This window comes from Chlorocebus sabaeus, chromosome 1 (genome assembly GCF_047675955.1).
Source record: "Chlorocebus sabaeus isolate Y175 chromosome 1, mChlSab1.0.hap1, whole genome shotgun sequence".
NCBI classification, from domain to species: domain Eukaryota; kingdom Metazoa; phylum Chordata; class Mammalia; order Primates; family Cercopithecidae; genus Chlorocebus; species Chlorocebus sabaeus.
In genome coordinates this window covers 11060583-11086696 of record NC_132904.1, presented here as the reverse complement: position 1 = coordinate 11086696, position 26114 = coordinate 11060583, and the positions used below count along the sequence as shown (strand labels likewise).

General features: G+C 47.6%; 1 protein-coding gene and 1 non-coding gene across 5 annotated transcripts; both read right to left on the bottom strand.

Annotated features, from left to right (window-relative positions):
• Positions 1-1325: 1325 nt before the first annotated feature.
• STX5 (syntaxin 5) lies at positions 1326-25970 on the bottom strand. 4 transcript variants are annotated; one of them, XM_007995128.3, is made up of 11 exons: positions 25828-25968; positions 24893-25136; positions 21490-21560; positions 21272-21327; positions 21084-21154; positions 19340-19456; positions 19200-19256; positions 18954-19035; positions 18374-18480; positions 18081-18202; positions 1326-2057 (listed from the first exon to the last, which is right to left on the bottom strand). In XM_007995128.3, the coding sequence occupies exons 2-11, from the start codon at positions 25115-25117 to the stop codon at positions 1898-1900; spliced, it is 1068 nt and encodes a 355-aa protein (XP_007993319.1). In that variant the 5' UTR covers positions 25118-25136; positions 25828-25968; the 3' UTR covers positions 1326-1897. The 4 variants fall into 4 exon arrangements, with proteins under 4 accessions (XP_007993319.1, XP_072871498.1, XP_007993336.1 ...); XM_073015397.1 differs by having other exon boundaries at positions 24893-24984; positions 25828-25967; XM_037999183.2 differs by lacking the exon at positions 1326-2057 and adding an exon at positions 2109-10695 and having other exon boundaries at positions 25828-25970.
• Positions 9926-10027, bottom strand: LOC119624582 (U6 spliceosomal RNA). Its single transcript, XR_005240742.1, has one exon. It is a non-coding gene; the product is annotated as a U6 spliceosomal RNA (small nuclear RNA).
• Positions 25971-26114: the final 144 nt, after the last annotated feature.

The following is a 26114-nucleotide window of genomic DNA, read 5'->3' as shown; positions in this document are numbered from 1 at the left end:
GTGCGAGGGGCGCGGCCTGACCCTCCGCGCCCCGCCCAAGACCTGAGCTTGCGGAACCCCGGCTAGTAGCCAGCAGGTCCCCGCATCTTTTCATCTGTCCGCTGACGCTGCCCTGGCAGCTTGAGTTAGTGCTAGAGCAGAGTGCTGCCGCTGCAGCCCAGAACTCAGCGGAGAACGGGGCCGTACCAAGGGCTTCTGAGGAATGGAGACCGCGCCTCCAGGTGGGAGTGATGGCTCAGACCCCTACCCGCATCTAGCCAGTGTTTCAGCTCGGCTCCTTGTCTATGCCTCGCTTTCTTCGCCTATAAGATGAATTAACAAATCACGAAGTTGAGAATTAGAATGTGAGCTCGAACGTTGACTAATGGCTTTTTTTTCCTCGAGGGCTTGACTCGGCAGGTACTATGCCTGGCACATAGTAAAAATTCAACATGTATTTGTGAAATAAATGAATTTCTATTCTGTGAATTTCCCCCACCCCACCCTGAGTTGCTGAGTCAAATGAGACGACATCTGTCAGGCGTTTGCCAAGCATTGTCTTCACAGACCTTCCATCAATGGCGTCCCCTGTTAGAAACCCATCGTGTCAACGGGGCAGACAGTGAAGCTCACCAGCAGTGGCAACTTGCTGGAGATGCCGAGGAGGAGGACATTTTAAAATATCAGGGCCTTGGGCTCTCCTAGACCCCCAAAAGCACCACCATCAGCCCCTGATTGATTGTTGTCTCTATAGCTTCAGCTTCCTTTGGAATGTATGAGACAGGGGCACTCGAGCGTCCTCAGAATGTGGTTGCGAGTCTTGGTCAGGAAGAACAAAGCACATTAATCTCTCTGGACGGTGGGTATTTTGGGCAGGTGTCTCCTCCATTCTCTGTGACTGGCTTTGTTTGGTGAAGTGCTTTGAGGGAATCAAAAGCCTCAACTGGAGTTGGGAACAAATTCTTCACCTTCCACTCCTGGCAGCAGGCAGAGCTTCTGCCTTGCTTAGCTCAAGGAAGAATTACGGCCAAATAGTTGGAGGATACAGATGAAATAGGTCCAAACACTGTTTGAGATGGTCCTGGAAGCTGCCACCAATCAGGGACCCCCTCTGGGATCCTGCTTCTGTGTGAAAGGAAGTTTCCACGCTAATCAAGTGTTGCAACACTTGGTTCTCCCCTGCCTAGAGGCAGCTGTGTGTCAGAGCCCAAAATAGCCTGCCTCAGCAGTGATACCTGGCACAGCCATTAGCCCAACCCTTTCAGTTCTGGTACTGGGCAGTGGGCTCACTCCACTCGCTGCCTAGGCCCTTCGACGCTCCCACCCAGAAATGATGACATGGCTAGTGAGGCTGACAGTCTTGCTGTAATTGGGAGAAAACGGGCTGCAGCACATGTGGCAGATTGAGTCACCAGCAGCCAATATCAGGGGTTGTGCAGGCAGCTGAAGGGCTCAGGGCTCCCTGCCTCACATGGTGAAAGAGGAAGAAAGAGGTCAATTGGGAAAATTGGTCCCTGGGGCTGCTTCCTCTCTTCACTCACAGGAAGGTGGGGAAAGGCATCATCTCCCTTTGCTGCCAACGTTTCCTTTGGGAGAGGCTGGAGAGGGTTTATAAAAGTCTCCTAGTGGAGACAACCTACCCCACTGGCCCCCAGCTGGCCTCTGCTCCCTTCCAGTCACTTCACAGCAGAGTCCAAATCTAGAACCCTGTGTGTTTCATAGGCCTGAGGGTGGTGGGGGGAGGACAGGGTGGCCAGAGGCAAGGGGTAGGGGATCAGGGGCAGTGGCCATTCTTTGCAGTTCCAGGGAAACAGGGCCTTTCTCCCAAGCACCCTGCACAGGCTCAGTGGCAGCACTGGCCACTTGCCTTCCTAGGAGGGTCCCAAACCCCAAAGGAGTGCCTCAGAGTGGAGAGGGTTCAAGCAAGGAAGACCACAAAGATGATGAAGAAGACAATGAGGATGAGGAAGATTTTGACCATGAGCCACCGGTTGGAGGTGACTGACTGGAAGTACTTGAGGATCTCTGAATGGGCGGCCTCAACGTCCAGCTGGGCTCCCAGCACGTTCTCGTCGATCCTGGGGACAAGGCCGGGAGAAGAGGAAACAAAAGGACACTGGATTAAAAAGAATGCTGCTGAAGTCTATTTATTGACATGGAAAGATGGTCACAATATGATCCCATTCTTTTATATATATATTTGTGTATAGAAAAAGTTTTGGAAGGATACTATAAACAAGTTATTTCTGGCTTGAAAACCAACTCTGCCATTTATTAACTTAAGACTCTTAAGTTAGTCTAACTTCAAGCTTCATTTTCCTCACCAGCAAAATGAGGATAACCCAAGCCCTGCGTTCTCTCAGACTGCTGTCAGTCTTCAATTAGTTAGTATAAAGTCCCTAACCCACAAGAGCCCCAAAAATGTTATAATTTTTGCTCATCGGTATTTAGATTTTTATCTGGTGAGTATGTATTATATTTATTGTAAGGGGAAAAATGTTCACAGACCATTACAGTCAAGAAATCATGGTTCTGAGTGAAAAAGAAAAACGTAATGACATGGACAGGAAGTCAGGGGATAAGAAAAGCTCTATGGCCAGCCATGGTGGCTCACGCCTGTAATCCTAGCACTTTGGGAGGCTGAGGTGGGCAGATGGCTTGAGCTCATGAGTTTGAGACCAGCCTAGGCATCATGGGAAAACCCCATCTCTGCAAAAAATACAAAAATTAACTGGGTGTGGTGGTGTGACCCTATAGTCCTAGCTACTTGGGAGGCTGAGGTGGGAGGACAGCTTGAACCCAGGAGGTTGAGGAGCTTGAGGATGCAGTGAGATTGTGCCACTGCACTCCAGCCTGGGTGACATAGCAAGACTTTATCTCCAAAAAAAAAAAAAAAAACACCAAAAAAAAAGGTATATGGACCCTAGTTTTGGCCGGGCTGTAATCCCAGCACTTTGGTAGGCCCAGGCAAGAGTATCACTTGAGCCTAGGAATTGGAGACCAGCTTGAACAACGTGGTAAGACTCTGTGTCTATTAAAAAAAAAAAAAAAAAAAGGCCGGGCGCGGTGGCTCACGCCTGTAATCCCAGCACTTTGGGAGGCGGAGATGGGCGGATCACGAGGTCAGGAGATCGAGACCATCCTGGCTAACACGGTCTCTACTAAAAATACAAAACAATTAGCTGGGTGTGGTGGCGGGCGCCTGTAGTCCCAGCTACTTGGGAGGCTGAGGCAGGAGAATGACGTGAACCTGGGAGGCGGAGCTTGCAGTGAGCAGAGATCGTGGCACTGCACTCCAGCCTGAGCAACAAAGCAAGACTCCATCTCAAAAAAAAAAAAAAAAGAAAGAAAGAAAGAAAGAAAATGACATTACGGCTGTTCAGGAGAATGCCTTATTCTTAGCATGCTGAATGAAGTATTTCGGGATAAAACAGCATGAAATTTGCACCTACTTTCAAATAATTCGGCAAAAGAAAGAGGGGAAAGGCTGAGCATGGTGGCTCATGTCAATAATCCCAGCACTTTGGGAGGCTGAGGTGGGCGGATCACAAGGTCAGGGGTTTGAGACCAGCCTGACCAACATGGTGAAAACCTGTCTCTACCAAAAATACAAAAATTAGCTGGATGTGATGGCAGGCACCTGTAACCCCAGCTACTCAGAAGGCTGAGGCAGGAGAACCACTTGAACCCGGGAGGCAGAGGTTGCAATGAGCCGAGATCTCGCACCGCTGCACTCCAGTCTGGGTGACAGAGTGAGATTCCGTCTCAAAAAAAAAAAAAAAAAGAAAGAGAGGGAAAAAAGTGATAAAATGTTAACTACTGGTGGCCAGACCAGATGGCCCATGCCTGTAATCCCAGCACTTGGGAAGCCAAGGTGGCTGTACTGCTTGAGTTCAGGAGTTCGAGACCAGCCTGGGGAACACAGGAGACTCCGTCTCTACAAAAAAAAAATTTAAAAATTAGCTGGACATGGTGGCATGTACCTGTTAGTCCAGCTACTGGGGAGGCTGAGGTGGGGGGATCACTTGTGCCCAGGAGTTTGAGGCTGCAGTGAGCCACTATTGTGCTACTGCACTATAGCCCGAGTGTCACCTTGTCTCAAAAGAAAAGAAAAAAACAAAGATGAAAACAAAGTTAGTGACTACAGGTGAAGGGAATATGAGTGTTTATTGTGCTATCCTCTCAACTTTTCTATAGTTTGAATATTTTATGAGGTGAAAAGGAAAATGAGCAACATCGATCAGTGGTTTTCACACCTTAGGAAAAATAAGAATCACCTGGTGAATTCTCAAATATAAAAATTCTCAAGTGTCACAACCAGAAATTCTAAGTTGGGGCCCAAGAATCTGCATCCCAAAGAACTTCAGACTTAATCAGTGGTTTATAGAGCAAGTGCTCAAACCCAGATCCACTGCCATGCAGGGAGGACGCATATGAATGTCTACACCTATTGTAAAGACTGCATCCTTTCATACATTTATTTTGTATATGGTTGCCCATAAATTCTACTTCCTTATTTCCCTTTTATGCTCCAACATACTGTAAAATTGCTACTGAGCCATTCTACTGAAAATACTGGCACTGATCCAATTAATTCAAGCCTCCCCCACCCCCACCCCCACCCCAGACTCTAACACATCCTTACCTCTAACTTTCTCAGGAGCAATAAGAAATAACCACTCCTTAAAATTCCTCTACCCCAAGTTCTAAGGACACATTTCTCTCTCTGCTTTCTTCTCTCCTCTTCCTCAACCTTCCTCCTCAGTCTGGCCAGATTCTTCCCTTCTCTACATACCCCGACTCCATGGGGGATCTGTCCTGACCTTTTTCTTACTTTACCCACTGTCTCTGGGTGGTCTATGCCCAGGGTTTCACCAAGAGGCCACTGTCCTAAGTCCTTACACTGCCTTCTCTTCCAAACATCAGAACATGAAATGCCTACTAAACTGTCATTTAGCTGTCCCATGCAGTCTGAGGCACTCAGCACATCCAGAACCAACCTAATTCTCACCCAGCATCAATCTGCTCACTTCTTCTTACGTTCTCTCCCTGACACCAAATTTCTTGCTGTGACACACAGGTCATTTGTGACCTGGCCTTGCCTCTCACCACTCCCCTAGCCATGCTGAGTAATTCTGCACTCCTGAATCTACCAAGTTATTTCCCATTTCTGTGCTGTTTTTCCCTCACATGGAACAGCTTCTCCTTTCCCCTTTTTGGGCTGGCATTCCCCTCAAGTCTTAGCTTGGTATCACTTCTGGGAAGGCCCCTTGGCCCCACCTAGGAGCAGTACCCACTCTTGAGTTCTCTCGTCCCCTTCTTTTTTTTTTTTTTAAATAGAGACAGGGTCTCTGTGTTGCACAGGCTGTCTTGAACTCCGGGCCTCCCAAAAGTAATCCTGCCTTGGCCTCCCAAAGTGCTGGGATTACAGGGATGAGCCACCGCACCCAGCCTCATCCCCTTCTCTTCTTGCCCTATCATACTGAGCTGTCACTGTCAACTTATGTCTCTCCTACTAGTGAGCTCCAGGAGGACCAGAATGGTCTTTCACCCTCTTATCCTCAGACCCAGCAGGATAAGCTCACAGCAGCAAGAAATGTTTGCTAAACCAATGAGCAAATGCATGCTAACAGTGAAAACTACTTACGACACTGTTTCAAGGAAGACTAGAATGTAAAGTTGCCTATATGCTATTTTTAGATGTATACTGATTGAGGAAAGAACTCAAATATCTTTTATAATTCTGTTTCACTGAATCTATAATTTTTTTTTTTTTTTTTGAGTTGGAGTCTCTGTCACCCAGGCTGAAGTGCAGTGGCGTGATCTGGGCTCACTGCAAGCTTCGCATCCCAGGTTCACGCCATTCTCTTGCCTCAGCCTCCCGAGTAGCTGGGACTACAGGTGCCCGCCACCATACCTCGCTATTTTTTTGTATTGTTTTAGTAGAGATGCGGTTTCACTGTATTAGCCAGGATGGTCTCCATCTCCTGCCCTCGTGATCCACCTGTCTCAGCCTCCCAAAGAGCTGGGATTATAGAAGTGAGCCACTGTGCCCAGTCTTAATATTCTAATATTCAAAATACAACATAGCTCAAGGAGCTATGGTGTTTATGGCCTAACTCTGCAAGGGGTTTCCTAGGTCTCAGCTGAAATAGATAAAAATCAGTCAGGCCAGGCGCGGTGGCTCACGCCTGTAATCCCAGCACTTTGGGAGACTGAGGTGGGCGGATAATGAGGTCTAGGAGTTCGAGACCAGCCTGACCAATATGCTGAGATGAGTCAATATGGCTCCTTCTCTACTAAAAATACAAAAATTCGCCGGCTGTGGTGGCTTGCGCCTGTAGTCCCAGCTACTTGGGAGGCTGAGGCAGAAGAATCACTTGAACCTAGGAGGTGGAGGTTGCCACTGCACTCCAGCCTGGGTGACAGGGCCAGACTCCATCTCAAAAAAAAAAAAAAAAAAAAAGAAGGGCTGGGCGCAGTGGCTCATGCCTATAATCCCAGGACTTTGGGAGGCAGAGGTGGGCGGATCACGAGGTCAGGAGATCGAGACCACGGTGAAACCCCATCTCTACTAAAAATACAAAAAATTAGCTGGGCGTGGTGGTGGGCGTCTGTAGTTCCAGCTACTCAGGAGGCTGAGGCAGGAGAATGGCACGAACCTGAGAGGTGGAGCTTGCAGTGGGTGGAGATCGCGCTGCTGCACTCCAGCCTGGATGACAGAGCGAGACTCCGTCTCAAAAAAAAAAAAGAAAGGAAAAGAAAAAATCAGTCAATTATTAGCCAGGCATGGTATGGTGGCACATGCCTGTAATCCCAGCTACTCAGGAGGCTGAGGCAGGAGAATCACTCGAACCTGGGAGGCAGAGGTTGCAGTGAGCCAAGATCGTGCCACTGCACTCCGGCCTGGGTGACAGAGTGAGACTGTCTAAAACAAACAACAACAACAAATATCAGTCAATTCTCCTGACTCTAGGATCAAGACAGCTGTACTCACAGTACCTTATAAATGGCTGGTGCTCAACATACAGTAGTTGAATAAACAAACTTTTTTTAAATCAGTGGTTCCCAAACCTGGATGCTCGTCAGAACTTCTACAGATTTTGTAAAAATGAAGCTCCCTGAAAGCCCACTCCATTCACATCTCTCGAATCAGAATCTCCAAGTGTTTTCTTTTACCTTGGCCAATCAAATGTGTGAGGCTGCTTAGTGGATTGACGTTCAGAAAGTGGCTTTATACAAATGTAGGTGCTCACTCAGTTTCACATGATCAACAACGTAGAGTAAAAGCACTCTGCTAGATACCATGGGGAAGAAAGATCAATCAGGGTTGGACCTTGACTAAAGGGATAAGAGCAAATGAGCAGGAGTGGATTCCGAAAACCTCCTACACCTCCTCTCCCCTATCCTCTCCTCTACTGGCCTTTCTTCTTAAGGAGCTGGGAAGACTGAAGTGGTCTGAAGATAAATGCCGCTCCACCCCCTGCATTGCTACAATAGCCTGTCTTCCCACCTATCACCAGCTCCTCTTAGAGCCAAGCCTCGATTTCCGTGCTGGAGCCACTTCTTCTCACCTTCTTAAGGACATCATTTCAAGAATTCTCCCATCTTTCTCCTACCTCATCATTTTAAAATTTATCTGTTGCATCATTCCCATTGGCATGCAAACATACTTTTATTTCTCTCAGCCTTTTAAACCCTCTAGACTCCCACCAGACATATTTGGAACAACTTGGGCACTGGCAATAATCATTGCCCTAATAATAAGACAATACATTAAAACCTATCATTAAAGCCTATAGTGATGCTCAGAAAAGAGGAAGAATTTAATTAATTTACTTGAGATAGAGTTTCGCTCTTGTTGCTCAGGATGAAGTGCAATGGCACGATCTTGGCTCACTGCAACCTCCACCTCCTGGGTTCAAGCGACTTTCGTGCCTCAGCCTCCTGAGTAGCTAGGATTACAGGCATGTGCCACCACGCCTTAATTTTGTATTTTTAGTAGAGATGGGTTTCACCATGTTGATCAGCATGGTCTCCTGACCTCACGTGGTCTACCCACCTCTGCCTCCCAAAGTGCTGGGATTACAGGTGTGAGCCACCACACCCAGACTCTTTTTTTGTTTTCTTTTTTTTTTTTTTTGAGACAGAGTTTCACTCCGTTGCCCAGACTGGAGTGCAACGGCGTGATTTCGGCTCACCCCAACTTCCGCCTCCCGGGTTCAAGCGATTCTCCTGCCTCAGCCTGCCAAATAGCTGGGATTACAGGCGTGTGTCACCACGTCCGGCTAATTTTTTTTTTTTTTTGAGACGGAGTTTCGCTCTTGTTGCCCAGGCTGGAGTGCAATGGCATGATCTTGGCTCACTGCAACCGCTGCCTCCCGGGTTCAAGTGATTCTCCTGCCTCAGCCTCCCGAGTAGCTGAGATTATAGGCATGCACCACCATGCTCAGCAAATTTTGTATTTTTAGTAGAAACGGGGTTTCTCCATGTTGGTCAGGCTGGTCTCTAGCTCCTGACCTCAGGTAATCCGCCCGCCTCGGCCTCCCAAAGCGCTGGGATTACAGGTGTGAGCCACCACGCCTGGCTTTCTGATTTAATTTTTTAAAACCTAATAAACAGTTTAGGGATAACTGGGAAAATGTAAACACTCACTGGATATCACATAGTATTAGGAAATAGTTAATTTTAACAGATATGATAACTGGGTGTCTCTTTTTTTTTTTTTTTTGAGACAGAGTCTTGCTCTGTTGCCAGGCTGGAGTGCAGTGGTATAATCTCGGCTCACTGAAACCTACACGTCCCAGGTTCAAGCGAGTCTCCCGCCTCAGCCTCCTGAGTAGCTGGGACCATAGACACGCACCACCACGCCCAATCTTTCTGTTTTCAGTAGAGATGGGGTTTCACCATGTTGGCTAGGATGGTCTCAATCTCTTGACCCCGGGAACCACCTCGGCCTCCCAAAGTACTGGGATTACAGGCATGAACCACCGCACCTGGCCAACTGGGTGTAGTTTTTATTTTATCTTTATTTTTTGGGACAGAGTCTCGCTGTTCTAACACTAATTGGATAATACATAATTATAGGAAAATTGTTAATTTTCACAGATATGATAACTGGGTTTTTTTTTTTTTTTTTTTTTTTTGAGACGGAGTCTCGCTCTGTCGCCCAGGCTGGAGTGCAGTGGCGCAATCTTGGCTCACTGCAAGCTCCGCCTCCCGGGTTCACGCCGTTCTCCTGCCTCAGCCTCCCGAGTAGCTGGGACTACAGGCGCCCGCCACTGCACCCGGCTAATTTTTTCTATTTTTAGTAGAGACGGGGTTTCACTATGGTCTCGATCTCCTGACCTTGTGATCCGCCCGCCTCGGCCTCCCAAAGTGCTGGGATTACAGGCGTGAGCCACCGCGCCCGGCCGATAACTGGGTTTTTATTTTTTGACACCGAGTATTGCTCTGTGGTGAGTGACACTCACTGGATAATACACTGGATAATATCCTAATACAGATAGGATAACTGGGTGTGGATTTTTTATTTTTTTGAGACAGAGTCTCGCTCTGTCACCCAGGCTGGAGTGCAGTGGCACAATCTCAGCTCACTGCAACCTCTGCCTCCCAGGTTCAAGCACTTCTCCTGCCTCAGCCTCCCAAGTAGCTGGGACCACAGACATGCACCACTATGCCCATCTAATTTTTATATTTTTAGTAGAGACGAGGTTTCTCCATGTTGGCCAGGCTGGTCTCAAACTCCTGACCTCAGGTGATCTGCCCACTTTGGTCTCCCAAAGTGCTAGGATTACAGATGTGAGCCACCGTGCCCAGTCTGGTTTTAATTTATTTAATTTTTAAATTTTATTCTAGTTTCAGGGGTACACGTGCAGGTTGGTTCTATAAATAAATTACATGTCTTGGGGCTTGGTATACATATTATCTCATCACCCAGGTAATAAAAAATACGGAATGCTTCAAAAATTTGTGCCATCCATGTGCAGAGGCCATGCTACCCTGTGTATCATTCAAATTTTGATATACGTCCTGCTGAAGTGAGTACTGGATGTGGTTTTTAAAGAGAATTTGTGTATTCTTAGGAGACGCATGTTAAAATATTTAAGGATTAAGTGTCATGATATCGGCAACCTTGTGAAATGGTTCAGAAAAATAAAAGATAAAGCCAATCTGGCCAACTACAAACTGCTGAATGTAGGGTATAGGTTGTAGGTATATTAGTGTTTACTACGGTTCTTTCAATTTACTGGTAAATTTAAAATTTTTCTTTTAAAAAATTTTTTAGAGACAGGGTCTCACTTTATTGCCCAGGCTGTAGTACAATGGCACCATCATAGCTTATTGTAACCTCCTACTCCTAGGCTCAAGTGATCTCCGCTCAGCCTCCTAAATAGTTAGGGCTACAGGCATGTCACCATGCCAGGCTAATTTTCCATTTTCTTGGAGAGATAGGGTCTTGCTATGTTGCCTAGGCTGGTCCCGAACTTCTGGCCTCAAGCGATCTTCCCGCCTTGAACTCCCAGAGTGCTAGGATTACAGGTGTAAGCTACTTTGCCTAACCCCCAAATTTTCATATTAAAAAAACAAAAAAAGAAATCTTCTGATTAACTTCCTCCTATCATCTATTACTCCATTTCCTTTCTCCATTTTGAAGCAAAACTCTTAGAGCTGTCCATTCTCCATCCTGGCTGACATGGTGAAACATCCCCTTTACTGAAAAAAAAAAAAAGAATTAGCTGGGTGTGGTGGTGCGTGCCTGTACTTGGGAGACTGAGGAAAGAGAATTGCTTGAACCCAGGAGGTGAAGGTTGCAGTGAGCCAAGATCGCGCCACTGCACTCCAGCCTGGCGACAAAGCAAGACTCTGTCTCAAAAAAAAGAAAAAAAAAAAAAAAAAAAAAAAAAAAGAGCTGTCTATTCATCTATTCCTACTCTTTCTAGTGTGTGTGTTTTTTTTTTTTTTGAGACAGAGTCTTACTCTGTCACTCAGGTTGGAGTGCAATGGCGTGATCTTGGCTCACTGCAACCTCAGTCTCTGGTGGTGGCACATGCCACCACGCCCAACTAATTTTTTGTATTTTTAGTGGAGATGGAGTTTCACCATATTACCCAGGCTGCTCTCGAACTCCTGGCCTCAACTGATCTGCCTGCCTCAGCCCCACAAAGTGCTAGGATTACAGGCAAGAGCCACCATGGCTGGCCTCATTCTCTCTTAAACGCCGTTGCATTCAAGCTTTTGCTCCCATCCGTCTATTGAATCTGACTCAAAGTCACCAACAATATCTACATTGCTGAATCCAATGACTATTTCTCACTCCTCGAGGTTCTGCTTCCAGTAATGCCTGGGTAGCTCCTATTAGACCGACCATTCCATAAATTACATAAACTACAGAGGAAATATAAAAAACAACGATCTTACTTCAGCCAAGTTAACTGCCTGCGAAAACAAAAAAGTCAACATTCTTTATAGAAACATAATCCAGAATCTTTATATCAATTATAACATGCATGATAAAATCCTCAATTAGTAGATAAACAATGAAACAGGAAACTGTGACCCATACAGAAAAGGCAATGAAAGGAACCATCCCTAGGATAATCCAGATAATGAGAATTAAATTTTAAGGCAGCTATTATAACTGAGGGAAAATATGATTGTACTGACTAAGAAGGTAGTAAGTCACAGCAGAGAAACATAATCTCTAAAAAAGAACCAAGTGTAAATTTGAAACTGAAAATTATCTTAAAAACTTCACCAAATGGGCTTAACAGCAGATTGACCTGAAAATATATATATAAAATAAATATAAATAAATTTATTATATGAGACATGTATCTGGAAACATACATATGTATATATTTCCAGATGCAAAGGACAGAAAGAGGCAGAAAAATGTTTAAATAATAGCCAAATACTTCCTAAATTTAAAGACAAATTTACACATAAAAGAAACTCAGAGGCTGGGCATGGTGGCTCATGCCTATAATCCCAGCACATTGGGTGCCCAAGGCAGGCGGATCACCTGAGGTCAGTAGTTCGAGACCAGGCTGCCCAACATGGCGAAACCCCAACTCTACTAAAAATATAAAAAATTAGCCAGGCGTGGTGGCTGGCCCCTATAACCCCAGCTACTCAGGAGGCTGAGGCAGGAGAATCGCTTGAATTCAGGAGGTGGAGGTTGCAGTGAGCCAAGATCGCACCACTGTACTCTGGCCTGGATGACAACAGCGAAACTCCATCTCAAAAAAAAAAAAAGACATAATCAGGCTGGGTGCTGTGGCTCATGCCTGTGATACCAGCACTTTGGGAGGCAGAGGCAGGAGGATCACTTGAGGTCAGGAGTTCAAGACCAGCCTGGCCAATATAGTGAAACCCTGTCTCTACTAAAAATACAAAAAAAAAATTACCTGGGTATGGTGGTGGGTGCCTGTAATCCCAGCTATTCAGTAAGCTGAGGAACAAGAATCGCTTGAACCCAGGAGGGGGAGGTTGCAATGAGCCAAGATCGCACCACTGCACTCCAGCCTGGGCAACAAGACTAAAAACTCTGTCTCGGAAAAAAAAAAAAGAATAAATCTGTATGAGCCAGGCACACTGGGAGGTCAAGGTGGGAAGATTTCTTGAGCCCATGAGTTTCAGACCTCCCTGGGCAACATGTGAAACCCTCGTCTCTACCAAAAAAAAAAAAAGAAAATCAGCCTGGTGTGGTGGTGTATGCCTGTAGCCCCAGCTACTAAGGAGGCTGAGGTGGGAGGTCAAGGCTGCAGTGAGCCATGATTGTGCCACTGCACTCCAGCCTGGGCAACAACAGAGTGAGACCCTGTCTCAGGAAAAAATAAATAAAAAGTTAAAAAAAAAAAAAACCCGAATATTCAGAATTCTATATCCAGAGAAAACATCCTTCAATAATGAAGGTGAGGCTGGGCGCAGTGGCTCACGCCTGTAATCCCAGCACTTTGGGAGGCTGAGGCAAGCAGATCACGAGGTCAGGAGATTGAGACCGTCCTTGCTAACATAGTGAAACCCGGTCTCTACTAAAAATATAAAAAATTAGCCGGCGTGGTGGCAGGTGCCTGTAGTCCCAGCTACTTGGGAGGCTGAGGCAGAATGGCATGAACCCGGGAGGCGGAGCTTGCAGTGAGCCGAGATCGCGCCACTGCACTCCAGCCTGGGCAACAGAGTGAGACTCTGTCTCAAAAAAAAAAAAATGAAGGTGAAAAAAGTTTAGTTTTGATTTAGTGAAAAAGATTTGTTTTCTTTTCAGATGAAAGAAAACTGAAAGAAATTGTTGTCAGCAGATCTCCACTACAAAAAAAATACCAAAGGAAGTGCTTCTTCAGGATAAAGGGAAGAGATACCAGTGGGAATCTTAGATCTATTCAAGGAGGAATGAAGAACAGTGAAGATGGTAAATATGTGAGTACTATTACCATGTCTTCCTCTTAATTTATTTAAAATACATTTAACTTTTTAATACCTTTTTTTTTTGGAGACAGGGTGTTGCGGTTACCCAGGCTGGAGTGCAGTGGCGCAATCTCGGCTCACTGCAACCTCCGCCCCCGGGGCTCAGATCCTCCTGCCTCAGACTTCGCAGTAGCTGGGACCAAGAAGTGCACCACCATGCCCAGCTTGTGTTTTTGTTTTTTGAGAGTTTTGCTCTTGTTGCCCAGGCTAGAATGCAATGGCATGATCTCGGCTCACTGCAACCTCCGCTTCGAGGGTTAAAGTGATTCTACCACCTCAGGCTCCTGAGTAGCTGGGATCACAGGCATGTGTCACCATGCCCAGCTATTTTTTTTTTTTTTTTTGTATTTTTAGTTGAGATGGGGTTTCACCATTTTGGTCAAGCAGGTATCAAACTGCTGAACCTCAAATGATCCACCTGTCTCAGCCTCCCAAAATGTTAGGAATACAGGCATGAGCCACCACTCCCAGGCCAGTAAGTGGAGATGTTGAACAGGAATATGGATATATGGAGTTTAGGAGAGTGGTCTGGGACGGAGATTAAAATATGGGCAGAATTGGCCAACACCTGTAATCCCAGCACTTTGGGAGGCCGAGGCAGGCGGATCACAAGGTCAGGAGATCGAGACCATCCTGGCTAACATGGTGAAACCCCATCTCTACTAAAAATACAAAAAAAAATTAGCCAGGCATGGTGGCGGGCACCTGTAGTCCCGGCTACCTGGGAGGCTGAGGCAGGAGAATGGCATGAACCCGGGAGGCGGAGCTTGCAGTGAGCCGAGATTGCGCCACTGAGCTCCAGCCTGGATGACACAGTAAGACTCTGTCTCAAAAAAAAAAAGGGGCAGAATCTGGCCAGGCATGGTGGCTCACACGCGTAATCCCAGCACTTTTGGAGGCCAAGGCGGGGAGATCACTTGAGGCCACACGTAATTTTTAATAAGGCTGGATTTAGGGCTGCCATTTTACCTTTTTTTTTGAGACCGAGTCTCGCTCTGTTGCCCAGGCTGGAGGGCAGTGGCGTGATCTCAGTTCACTGCTCTACCTCCTGGGTTCACGCCATTCTCCTGCCTCAGCCTCCCAAGTAGCTGGGACTACAGGCGCCCGCCACCATGCCTGGCTAATTTTTTGTCTAGTTTTAGTAGAGACGAGGTTTCACTGTGTTAGCCAAGATGGTCTCCATCTCCTGACCTTGTGATCCGCCCACCTCGGCCTCCCAAAGTGATGAGATTACAGGTGTGAGCCACCGCGCCCGGCACTATTTTCTACTTTTCTCTTTTATTTTTTGTTTCTCTGTTTATCCTCTCTTGTCCTTCTTTTGAATTAACTGAAATTTTGGTTAAAATTCTATTTCCATTTCAATTTGGTTGTTGCTCTTCTTGCTATATGTCATTGTTGAGTTTTATTTCAGTGGTTGCTCTAAGGATGACAATATACCTTATTAACTTTTCACAGCCTACTTTATATAAACTGTCAAAATCGGCCAGGCACGGTGGCTCACACCTGTAATCCTAGCACTTTGGGAGGCCAAGGCAGGCAGATCATGAGGTCAAGAGATTGAGACCGTCCTGGCCAACACAATGAAACCCCGTCTCTACTAAAAATACAAAATTTAGCTGGGCGTGGTGGTGGGCGCCTATAATCCCAGCTATTCGGGAGGCTCAGGCAGGAGAATTACTTGAACCTGGGAGACGGAGGCTGCAGTGACCTGAGATTGAGCCACTGCACTCCAGCCTGGCGACAGAGCAAAATTCCATTTAAAAAAAAAAAACAAAAAAAAAACCTGTCAAAATCTTGAAACCCTCTTGCTTCATCCTTTATTCTACAGTTAAATTTGTTGCATCTACGTACCTTATAAATCCCAGAGTATATGCTATTATAATTTTTGTTTTAAAGTTAAATGTGGCCAGGCGCAGTGGCTCACATCTGCAATCCCAGCACTTTGGGAGGTCAAAGTGCATGGATTGCCTGAGGTCAGGAGGTCAAGACCAGCCTGGTCAACATGGTGAAACCCCATCTCTGCTAAAAATACAAAAATTAGCTGGGCGTGGTGTGGGTGCATGTAATCCCAGTTATTCGGGAGGCTGAGGCAGGAAAATTGCTTGAACCTGGAGGTTTCAGTGAGGCGAGAGGTGCCACTGCACTCCAGCCTGGACAACAAGAGAGAAACTCCACCTCAAGAATAAATAAATAAATAAAAATAAAGTTAACGCTGGGCATGGTGGCTCATGCCTGTAATCCCAGCACTTTGGGAGGCTGAGGTGGGTGGATCATGAGCTCAAGAGATTAAGACCATCATGGCCAACATGGTGAAACTCTGTCTCTACTAAAAATACAAAAATTAGCTGGGCATAGTCTCACACACCTGCAGTCCTAGCTACTCAGGAGACTGAGGCAGGAGAATCACTTGAACCCAGGAGGCAGAGGCTGCAGTCAGTCGAGACTGTAATACTGCACTCCAGCCTGGCAAGAGTGAGACTCTATCTCAAAAATAAAAATAAAAATAAAAATAAATAAATAAATAAAATAAAGTTAAATGTATTTGGCCAGTTGTGATGGCTCACACCTGTAATCCCAGCACTTTGGGGGGCCAAGGAGGACAGGTCATTTGAGGCCAGGAGTTCAAGACCAGCCTGGCCAACATGGCAAAACTCTGTCTCTACTAAAAATACAAAATGTAGTTGGGCATGGCGGTGCACACCTGTGGTCCCAGGTACTAGGGAGACTGAGGCATGAAAATCACTTGAACCTAGGAGGCGGAGGTTGCAGTGAGCCAAGATCGTGCCACTGCATTCCGGCCTGGGCGACAGAGCAAGGCTCTGTCTGAAACAAAAACAGAAACAAAAACAAACCCCTGCAATGGCTCCCTATGTCACTTGGAATAAAAGCTAAGGCCTACCAATGGTCTCAAGAGGTCTCACCAGTTCCCCTCTGACCACACCTTGTACAACTCTCTTCCTCACTGATCCCAGATGCAGTAGTCTCTGCTGTCCGTTAACTCATCAGATATATTGTCACCTGGAGGTCTTTGCCAGAGTCTATGTACCTAACTACCTCACCTTCTCCCAAGTGTGATGCCACCTTCTTAATAAGGCCTACCTCCCTCCAAACCTGGCACTCCTGATTAGTTTATCCTGTGTTGACTCTTTTTTTTTTTTTTTTTTTTTGGCATTTATGACTTGTTTTTAAACATACTATTTATTTATTATGACTTTTTCACATCTATCTCCTACTAGGATACACGTTCCACAAGGGCAAGGATTTTGTCTCTTCTGTCCACTGCTGTATTTCCCATAACTGACTGACTGACTGCTAAGCACCACAGAGGAGGAGCAGATAAAACCTCTTATAGTAGCAGGAGACAGCAGAGGAACAGAGAGGCCAGCCCATTGTTGGGCCTCTGCCTACATCCCTCCAGTACACCCTGTACTTCTCTATCCCTGTTCATTACTTTCTAGCCATGCAGGCCTTCTTGATTCTTGCGTATAGTTAGACTGTCCCATTACAAGGCTTTGCTCTAGCTGTCCACTCAGCCGAGAACACTCACTCTCTCTTCTTTGCCTGGCTGGATCCCTCTTGTCATTCAAATCTCTACTTAAATGTGGTGTCTTCAGAGCAGCATTCCCTGCCACACAATCTGATATACCTTAGTCACTTCCTTATTTTTTCTTGAGATGGAGTCTCGCTCTGTCACTCAGGCTGGAGTGCAGTGGTTCCATCATGGCTCACTGCAGCCTCAACCTCCCATGCTTAAGTCATCCTCCCACCTCAGCCTCCCGAGTAGCTGGAACCACAGGCCTATGCAACCACGTCTAGCTAATTTTTTTATTTTTGTAGAGATGGGGTTTCACCATGTTGCCTAGGCTGGTCTCGAAATCCTTAGCTCAGGTGACTGTGTGGGCCTCTCAAAGTGCTGGAATTACAGGTGTAAGCCACGGTACCCATCCACTACTTTCTTAACACATCATCCTACTTTAACTCTGTATAGTCTCCATTACTACCTGAAATTTTGTTGGTCAATTTTTTATTTTTTGACACAGAATCTGGCTCTGTCGCCCAGGCTGGAGTGCAGTGGCATGATCTTGGCTCACTGCAACCTCTGCCTCCCAGGCTCAAGCCATCCTCCCACCTCAGTCTCTTGAGTAGCTGGGACTACAGGCCCGTGCCACCATGCCCAGCTAGTTTTTGTATTTTTTTGTAGAGACAGGGTCTCACTTTGTTGCCCAAGCTGGTCTTGAATTCCTGAACTCAAGCGATCTGCCTTGCTCGGCCTCCCAAATGCTGCCTATGGGATTACAGGTGTGAGCCACTATGCCAGCCTTGTCAGTTCTTTTCCACAGCTGTCCTCATCTGCCCTATCAAATTCTATACACTTACACATGCTACAAAGTAGCTCCAGAGAGACTTTACTGTCCTATTTGCCACTGTATCTCCCGCACCTGGAACAGTGCCTCACATGAACAGGTGCTCAATAAATACTTGTTGGGTGGACGGAAGCAGGTGAACTGGGTCCCATGGGTGGGCAGAATTCACTCTGTCTTCGAAAGGGCATCAAGCAGTCCCTGGGGACTTTAAGATGCCAATCTACGGGGAAGAGAAAGCTCCTCTGTTTGGGGTGAGAGAGTATGTCTCACCTCTGAATGGTTTCCTCCTGTTCCTTAACCATGTGTGCCAACTGCTGAAAGATGGAGCCCAGCTCAACAATTGTCGACTCAATGTTCTGCATGGTGTCTGCCCGACTCTGGATGTAGGAATCCTTCAGGAGAGGGAGAGAGCACATGAGCACCATCAGTTTCTTCAGGGTCAGACCTGCGTCTTTACAGCCCTCCCAGCTTGCCATTCTGCCCATGGCACACTCCAAACACTCTCTTGGGAAACACAGAGGATAATGGAGAAGCTGATTCTCCCTAGTTCAGAGCCTGGGTACCTGCTCGTCAATGAGCTGCAGCTGCTGGCTGGTCCGAGAGTCCATCATGTCGATGGCGACATCCTTGGAGGCATGGGACTCTGCCCCCAAAACCACAGCACCACCCCCTGGGGAGAAAACAGGACGTGGCACATCTTCACAGTTAAAAGCAGGTTCAAAGCCCACATGCTCTGGGTTTGAATCCCAGCTCTGGCACTTACTAGCCTTGTGACCCTGGATAGGTCATTTAACCTCTCTGAGCCTTAGTTTCCTCACCTGTAAAATGGGGGATAATAATAGTTGCTTTCTCAAAGGGTGGTTGTGAAAATTAAATGAGAGAATGTGAATAAAGGTAAGTGTATGAAAAAAATTAGAAATTATCATTCTTCTGAATACAACTGAATTCACCCCAACAGTGAGAATGTGGGAGTCTAAATGTGGATCACGAATCTCAACCATCTGGTTCGGCCTCTGAGAGATAGAGCCTAGAAACTTCCTTGACCCTCCACTCTCCTACCCAACCCGTGCCTTCAGAGGATGCCATCACAACCAGAGTAAGTAACCTTACCTCCCGGGGCTTCCCGTTTTACCTCTGACTTACCCAGGTGGTTAGGGGCAAGGGGCAGGGCTGACACAGGTGCCCGGGAGAACTGCTCTCTCCGGCTCCTCTGCTGCTTCAGGTTCTGGGGTTGGGGAAAAATGCAAAGGACCTGAAGCCACTAGAAAGCAGGCATGTTAAAGAGACTCCCACCATTGGCCCCATGACCCTGTAGAACCTGTACCTTCCCCATTTTCTCTTGGATCTTTACCCCCATATTTCTATCCCTCCTAGGCAAATTGTTCTCACCTCAGTCCTCACTTCTAAAACCGATTTGAAGTCATTGGACATAGAAGCCAGTTTCGACTAGAAGAAAAGGAGAGACGGTCAACCAAACAAGACTCCACATTCTTCCCCTTTGCCTCCTTCCCTTCCTCCCCAGCTCCCACCTGCAAGGAGACCACAATGGTGTTGGAGTGGGTCTGCAGGTGCCGGCCACTCTGGCTGCCCTTGGCCCTCACGAAATCCTGGAGCTGAGCAATTTGTTTGTTGAGGCTATTGATGTCCTGGTAAAAGAGTCCAGGGAAAAACAAAGTATTAGCCAAGGAGTCCTCAGTCAGCATCTCTCCCGATGGCCATCTCTGGTAGGAAGGGCAAGGTGGAAGTTACTAGCTAGAGTGAGAGTATCCCAGACAGTCAGACCAGATGGGCCTGCTAGGATTTTCCAAGGTCTAGTGTTTGCTCTGGCTCAGTTCCTACAGAGAAGAGCTAGAAAGAGGCAAAGTAGGCCTTCACCCATTTGTAAATAACTTGTTAACTCCTCCAGCCTACTGCCCTGCTCCATTCTGTTAGGCCATGCTCTTGGCCACAGAACCCTTTCAAAGGCCAAAATCTTGGGTCTAGAGCATGACCAACAAAGCCCCTGGACGGCACTCAGGAAAAGGGAAGAGTCAAAGGCACTGTAGCTTCAAGAGGCATCAACAGAATTATATTTATACACACAATTCCTCAGTGGCTCACATCTGTAAACCCAGCACTTTGAGAGGCCAAGGCAGACAGATCATGAGGTCAAGAGATTGAGACTATCCTGGCCAACATGGTGAAACCCCATCTCTACTAAAAATACAAAAAATTAGCTGGGTGTGGTGGCGCATGCCTATAGTCCCATAGTCCCAGCTACTTGGGAGGCTGAGGCAAAAGAATCGCTTGAACCTGGGAGGTGGAGGTAGCGGTAAGCCTAGATCGCACCACTGCACTCCAGCCTGGCAACAGAGTAAGACACCGTCTTTAAAAAAAAAAAGAAAAGAAAAGTTATTATTGGTCTGGCGCTGGGGCTCACGCCTGTAATCCCAGCACTTTGGGAGGCTGAAGTGGGCGGACCACCTGAGGTCAGGAGTTTGAGACCAGCCTGACCAACATGGAGAAACCCCACCTCTACTAAAAATACAAAATTAGCTGGGCACGGTGGCATGTACCCAGCTATTCAGGAGGCTGAGGCAGTGGAATCACCTGAACCCAGAAGACGGAGGTTGTGGTGAGCTGAAATCACACCACTGTGCTCCAGCCTGGGCAACAAGAGTGAAATTCTGTCTCAAAAAAAAAAAATAAATAAATAAATAGATAAAAGTTGTTATTACAGTTGAGTGCAGTGGCTCACACCTGTAATCCCAGCACTCTGGGAGGCCGAAGTGGGCGGCTCACTTGAGGTCAGGAGTTTGACACCAGTCTGGCCAACATGGTGAAACCCCTTCTCTACTAAAGAGAAAACAATTAGCCAGGCATTGGTGGCGGGTGGCTGTAGTCCCAGCTACTGGGGAGGCTGAGGCAGGAGAATAGCCTGAACCTGGGAGGTGGAGGTTACAGTGAGCCAAGATCACACCACTGCACTCCCACCTGGGCAAAAGTGCAAAACTCTGTCTCAAAAAAAAAAAAAAGAAAAATTATCCAGGTATGAGGGCATGTCCCTATAGTCTCAACCGCTCAGGAGGCTCAGGCTGGAGGATAGCTTGAGCCCAGGAGTTAACGGCTGTAGTGAGCTAGGATCACACCACAACACTCCAGTCTGGTCAACACAGTGAGACCCCCTCTCTAAAAAAAGAAACTTGCTCTGGGTCCCCATGGCAATGGAAAATGACAGGAAGACAGAAGTGATCTGATTGGAATGCTGGGCTCTCCTGATGGCTAGCAGCTCACCTGTTTGATGATATATGTTAGTTCTTCAATTTCCACTGCTTTATCATCAAAGAGGGACTTGCGCTTTGCCACTACAGAGACAAACAAGAAGCCACAATGGGTGAGGTCAATGACAAAACTCAGGGAATATAGCCCTCAGTCCTCTTTGATTTACTGCCCCACTTCTGAAAGACCCCAAGAACACTCACAGATTGTCAGCTTCTCCAGCTTGGCAAATGTGTTGCTAAGGTCTTTCCCAATGCGCCTGCAAATGACCACTAGTGAGACTGTGGGAAAGGGCAGGAGGCCTTTTCCCACATAAGCTCCAGCACAACCGATCCCAGACTTCACAGCCAATGCCACTGAACGCAAGTCTACTTTTCTTCAGACATTGTATCACCCCACCAGAAAGTTTCTCTCAACTCACTTGGCCATGAGGGTGAATTCACTGCGTTGTCGGACAGCACGCAAAGCTGGCTTATTTGTCTGGATTCCATTCTGAAAAGCAATGGCAGGAGGTGACAACTTTAGTTCTCCCTTCCCCAGTTCCAGCTTTCACTCTTCCTGAGGAGTCCACTAAACTATCTCTAGCACTGGTGGCATCCATCAGATGATCCAGACTTATGAGTGGAAGTCATTTAGAGTCCAGATTTGAAGACAAGTAGATCTGAGTTCAAATCTTGACTCACCACTTACTAGCTGGGGGATTTGGGGCAAGTTACTTAAAACATTCTGAATCTCTACTTCCTCTTCTATAAGACGAAGACAATCCACACATCTCCCATTGTTGTTGCTAAGGTTAAATAACAAAAAGGCTGAAAAGTACTTCAGTCAACTACCTGGTACATAGTAAGCACTAAATAAATGGTAGCTAGTATTGCCATTCTATTCCTCAAACCAGGAAATCAATAAGGAGACTGCAAAGTTCTTGGAGATCATATAGAAAAGCAGCTTTACCGTGAGCTGAAAAACACTTTTTTATAATTTTACTATTTTTGAGACAGGGTCTCACTCTGTCTCCCAGGTTGGAATATAGTAGCATGATCATAACTTACTGCGGCCTCGACATCCTGGGCTCAAGCGATCCTCCCACTTCAGCCTCCCAAGTAGCTGGGACTACAGGGCACACCACCGCACCTAGCTAATTTTTAACTTTTTGTAGAGATAGGGTCTTGCTATATTGCCCAGGCTGGTTTGAACTCCTGGGCTCGCATAATACTCCCACCTCAGCCTCCCAAGTACTGGGATTACAGGTGTGAGCCAGCATGCCCAGCCATCAGTAAAAATATTTAAAAATACAGCTACTCAGCCAGGCGCGGTGGCTCACGCCTGTAATCCTAGCACTTTGGGAGGCTGAGGCAGGCAGATCACGAGGTCAAGAGATCGAGATCAACCTGGCTAACACGGTGAAACTCCGTCTCTACTAAAAATACAAAAAATTAGCCAGGCGCGGTGGCATGCACCTGTAATGCCAGCTACTCAGGGGGCAAAGGCAGGAGAATCGCTTGAACCTGGAGGCTGCAGTGAGCCGAGATCCCACCACTGCACTCCAGCCTGGGTGACAGAGCGAGACTTCGTTTCAAAATAAATAAATAAATAAATAAATAAATAAATAAATAAATACAGTTACTTGGCCGGGTGCGGTGGCTCACGCCTGTAATCCCAGCATTTTGGGAGGCCGAGGCAAGCAGATCACAAGATCAAGAGACGGAGACCATCCTGGCGAACATGGTGAAACCCCGTCTCTACTAAAAATACAAAAACTAGCTGGGTGTGGTGGCGCATGCCTGTAGTCCCAGCTAATCGGGAGGCTGAGGCAGGAGAATCGCTTGAACGCGGAGGCGGAGGCTGAAGTGAACCCAGATCATGTCACTGCACTCCCGCCTGGCAACAAAGCGAGACTCCGTCTCAAAAACAAATGAACAAACAAACAAAAAAATACTTACTCAGGTGCTTGCAACCCCAGCACTTTGGGAGGCTGAGGCGGGCAGATCACTTGAGGTCGAGAGTTTGAGACTAGCCTAACCAACATGGAGAAACCCCATCTCTACTAAAAATACAAAATTAGCCGGGCGTGGTGTCACATGTCTGTAATCCCAGCTACTTGGGAGGCTGAGGCAGGAGAAACACTTGAACCCAGGAGGCAGAGGTTGCAGTGAGCTGAGATCACGCCATTGCACTTCAGCCTGGGCGACGAGAGCGAAACTCTCATCTCAAAAATAATTAATTAATTAAATAAATAAATAATTAGAAAGCACTCCCAAATTTTTTTTAAGAGGAGCTGAGTGCAGTGGCTGACACCTGTAATTCCAGCACTTTGAGAAGATGAAGAAGGTGGATCACTTGAGCACAGAAGTTCAAGACCAGCCTGGGCAACATGGTAAAACCCCGTCTCTACTAACAAAACAAAAATTAGGCAGACATGGTAGCACATGCCTATAATCCCAGCTACTGAGAAGCTGGAGGCAGGAGGGCTGCTTGAGCCCAGGAGGGCAGATGTTGCAGTGAGCCGAGATAGAACCACTGCACTCCAGCTTTGGTGACAGAGTGAGACCCTGTTTCCAAAAAAGGAGAGAGAGGCTGGGCGCAGTGGCTTATGCCTGTAATCCCAGCACTTTGGGAGGCTGAGAAAGGCAGATCACCTGAGGTCAGGAGTTCAAGATCGGCCTGACCAACATGGTGAAACCCCGTCTCCACTAAAAAAAAAATACAAAAATTAGCCGGGCACAGTGATGGGTACCTGTAATCCCAGCTACTCCAGAAGCTGAGGCAGGAGAATCGCTTGAACCCGGGAAGAGGAGGTTGCAGTGAGCTGAGATTGCACCACTGCACTCCAGTCTAGGCGACAAGAGTGAAATTTCTTCTTAAAAAAAAAAAAAAAAAAAAAAAAAAAAAAAAGAGAGAGGAAGAGACTGGGCCTCGCTCAGCCTTCTAAGTAGGTGGGACTACAGGCACATGCCACCATGTCCAGCTTTTTTTTTTTTTTTTTTCTTGTAGAGACAGGGTCTTGCTTCATTGCCCCTGCTGGTCTCTAACTCCTGGCCTCAAGCGATCCTGTGGCCTAGGCCTCCCAAAGTGCTGGAATTACAGGTACGAGCCACCACATCCAACCCTAAGTTATTTTGATACAAATTACTGGTCTAGGGCCAGGTGTTTGTGTCCAGACCAACCTAGGCAACATAGTGAGACACTGCCTGTACGAAAAAAATTTAAAAATTAGCTGGGTGGTGCATCCATGTAGTCCCAGCTGCTCAGGAGGCTGAGGAAAGAGGATCCCTTGAGTCTAAGAGTTCAAGACTGCAGTGAGCTATCATCACACCACTACACTCCAGCCTGTTGACAGAGTTGAAAACAGATCTCAAAACAAAACAAAAACAACAAATTACTGATCTAGAAAATGTCCTTAATGTTACAGAGATAAAAACTAAGATGTAATTAGATTAACTAATTTTCTCATGGTTACAGAGCAAATTTATGGTAGAAATATATCGGAAAATTCAAGGTGCGTGTTTCTCAGCTAAAGGCTCTTCCTAGAACTTGTTCCTTATTCACACCAATTATATTGCAGCCAAGTACTCTCTGAAGTACTCCCTCCAGAATAGCAATCCTGCCCTCCAAGGGATTCCTCCTAAAAAAAGGTCTAAGTCCTTGCCTCTAGTTAGCCAGCCGACCTCTTCTCTGTTGCTTACAGCAGACCCTACTGGCCCCATCCAAGCCTATCAGTTCCATCAGGTACCCCCAAGAATTACTTCAGTTAACAGTGGTGGAGCACAGTCCTTCCTAGATTTGAGTATGGCTCACTCCTCGCCTTTTCCACTCCAGGTCCTTACCTGACGGGTCTGCAGCGACTTGCAGGCAGACAGAAACTCCTGGGTCCGATCCCGGCAGGACATGGTGTCGGGAGGGGGAGGGACGAGGGCCACTGGGGGGGGCAGAGGGGCGATGTCGCTGCTGCTACTGCCAGCAGGTGCAGGGGACAGGACCTGTGTCTTTGAGAGACCCAGGTAGACACCCTGATCCGTGTTCTTAGACCCGTAGCGTTTCCGCGGGATCATTGAGACGCATAACCTCGGACTGTTGTGGAGGGGAGAGTGTCATTCCCCAGGCAGCTTCTTTCCCCAAACTCCCCCGCCCCACCCCAATCAACAAATCCTCGAGCCCCTTCCGCACTTCTCATGGACTTTCGCGCCCAAGACGCTCGCAGATCCTGGGGCGGGCCAGCAGCGGAAAGGGCCCTGCTTTTCCCCTGTCCCAAGTCGAACCCGCTTCAGACTCTTCTTCCAACTTGGCTCTGGCGGCCAGAGCGCGGGCCGGGGGCCCTGAAGCAGAGACAGGGCCAGAGCAAAGTCCCGTGGTCCTGAGACTGCGGCCCGGCCCGTGTAACTGCCCCGGGCCCTAACCCAGTCCCTTCGTTTCCGTGGTTTCCTTCGGTCCCTCGGGGGGGGGCCGGTGACGGACCTCCAAAGACTGACACACTTCGGTGGGCGGAGGGGGAAACCTCTGGGTGTTTATTTGAAACAGGAAGTCCCACCCCCGCCCAAGGTCCGCCTTCTGGAAGACTTCAACCACTCATTAGCTAAGGCCGACGTCTCTCTCAACAGAGGCTTTCCTGATTGGACGGCAAGGAATTCGCTCACCAGGCGCCGGGCCGGCAGGACTTGCCTGCTCGCCCCTGGTTCCCTTCCCCCCGCCAGTCGTCGCCCCTGTAAAACCACTGCCCCAGAGCTGACACGGCGGCCAGACCCCCTCTTAGAGCAAGTCTTACCTCCCCTCTGCTGCCTGCCGCCGCCGCCGCCACTACCAATCTCCCCGGCCGTCACTGCCTCCTCCCCGGGCACTGAGGCCGCCGAAACCCGACCAGACTGGAAGCGGCCACGTCACCTACACGTAACCCCACCCCTGGTGACGAGGGGGCGGTCCCACGCATTTTCAAGCCGGCGACCCGAAAGACACGCCCCACATCCAAACGCAAGAGCGACCCCCCCTCCCATTGGCTAAGGCGCTACCGTGACCCCGCCCCGGAGTACTACAGCGGGAGCCCAGGGGGCTGGG

Bases quoted from the DNA above. Each gene is read 5' to 3' on its own strand.
- STX5 (XM_007995128.3), bottom strand. From the start codon at position 25,117: ATGATCCCGCGGAAACGCTACGGGTCTAAGAACACGGATCAGGGTGTC. The intron at 21,155-21,271 runs GTGAGTGTTCTT...TTGTCTCTGTAG, and splicing joins GCTGGAGAAGCTGACAATCT to TGGCAAAGCGCAAGTCCCTC. The intron at 19,457-21,083 runs GTGAGCTGCTAG...CTCTTTTACCAG, and splicing joins TAACATATATCATCAAACAG to GACATCAATAGCCTCAACAA.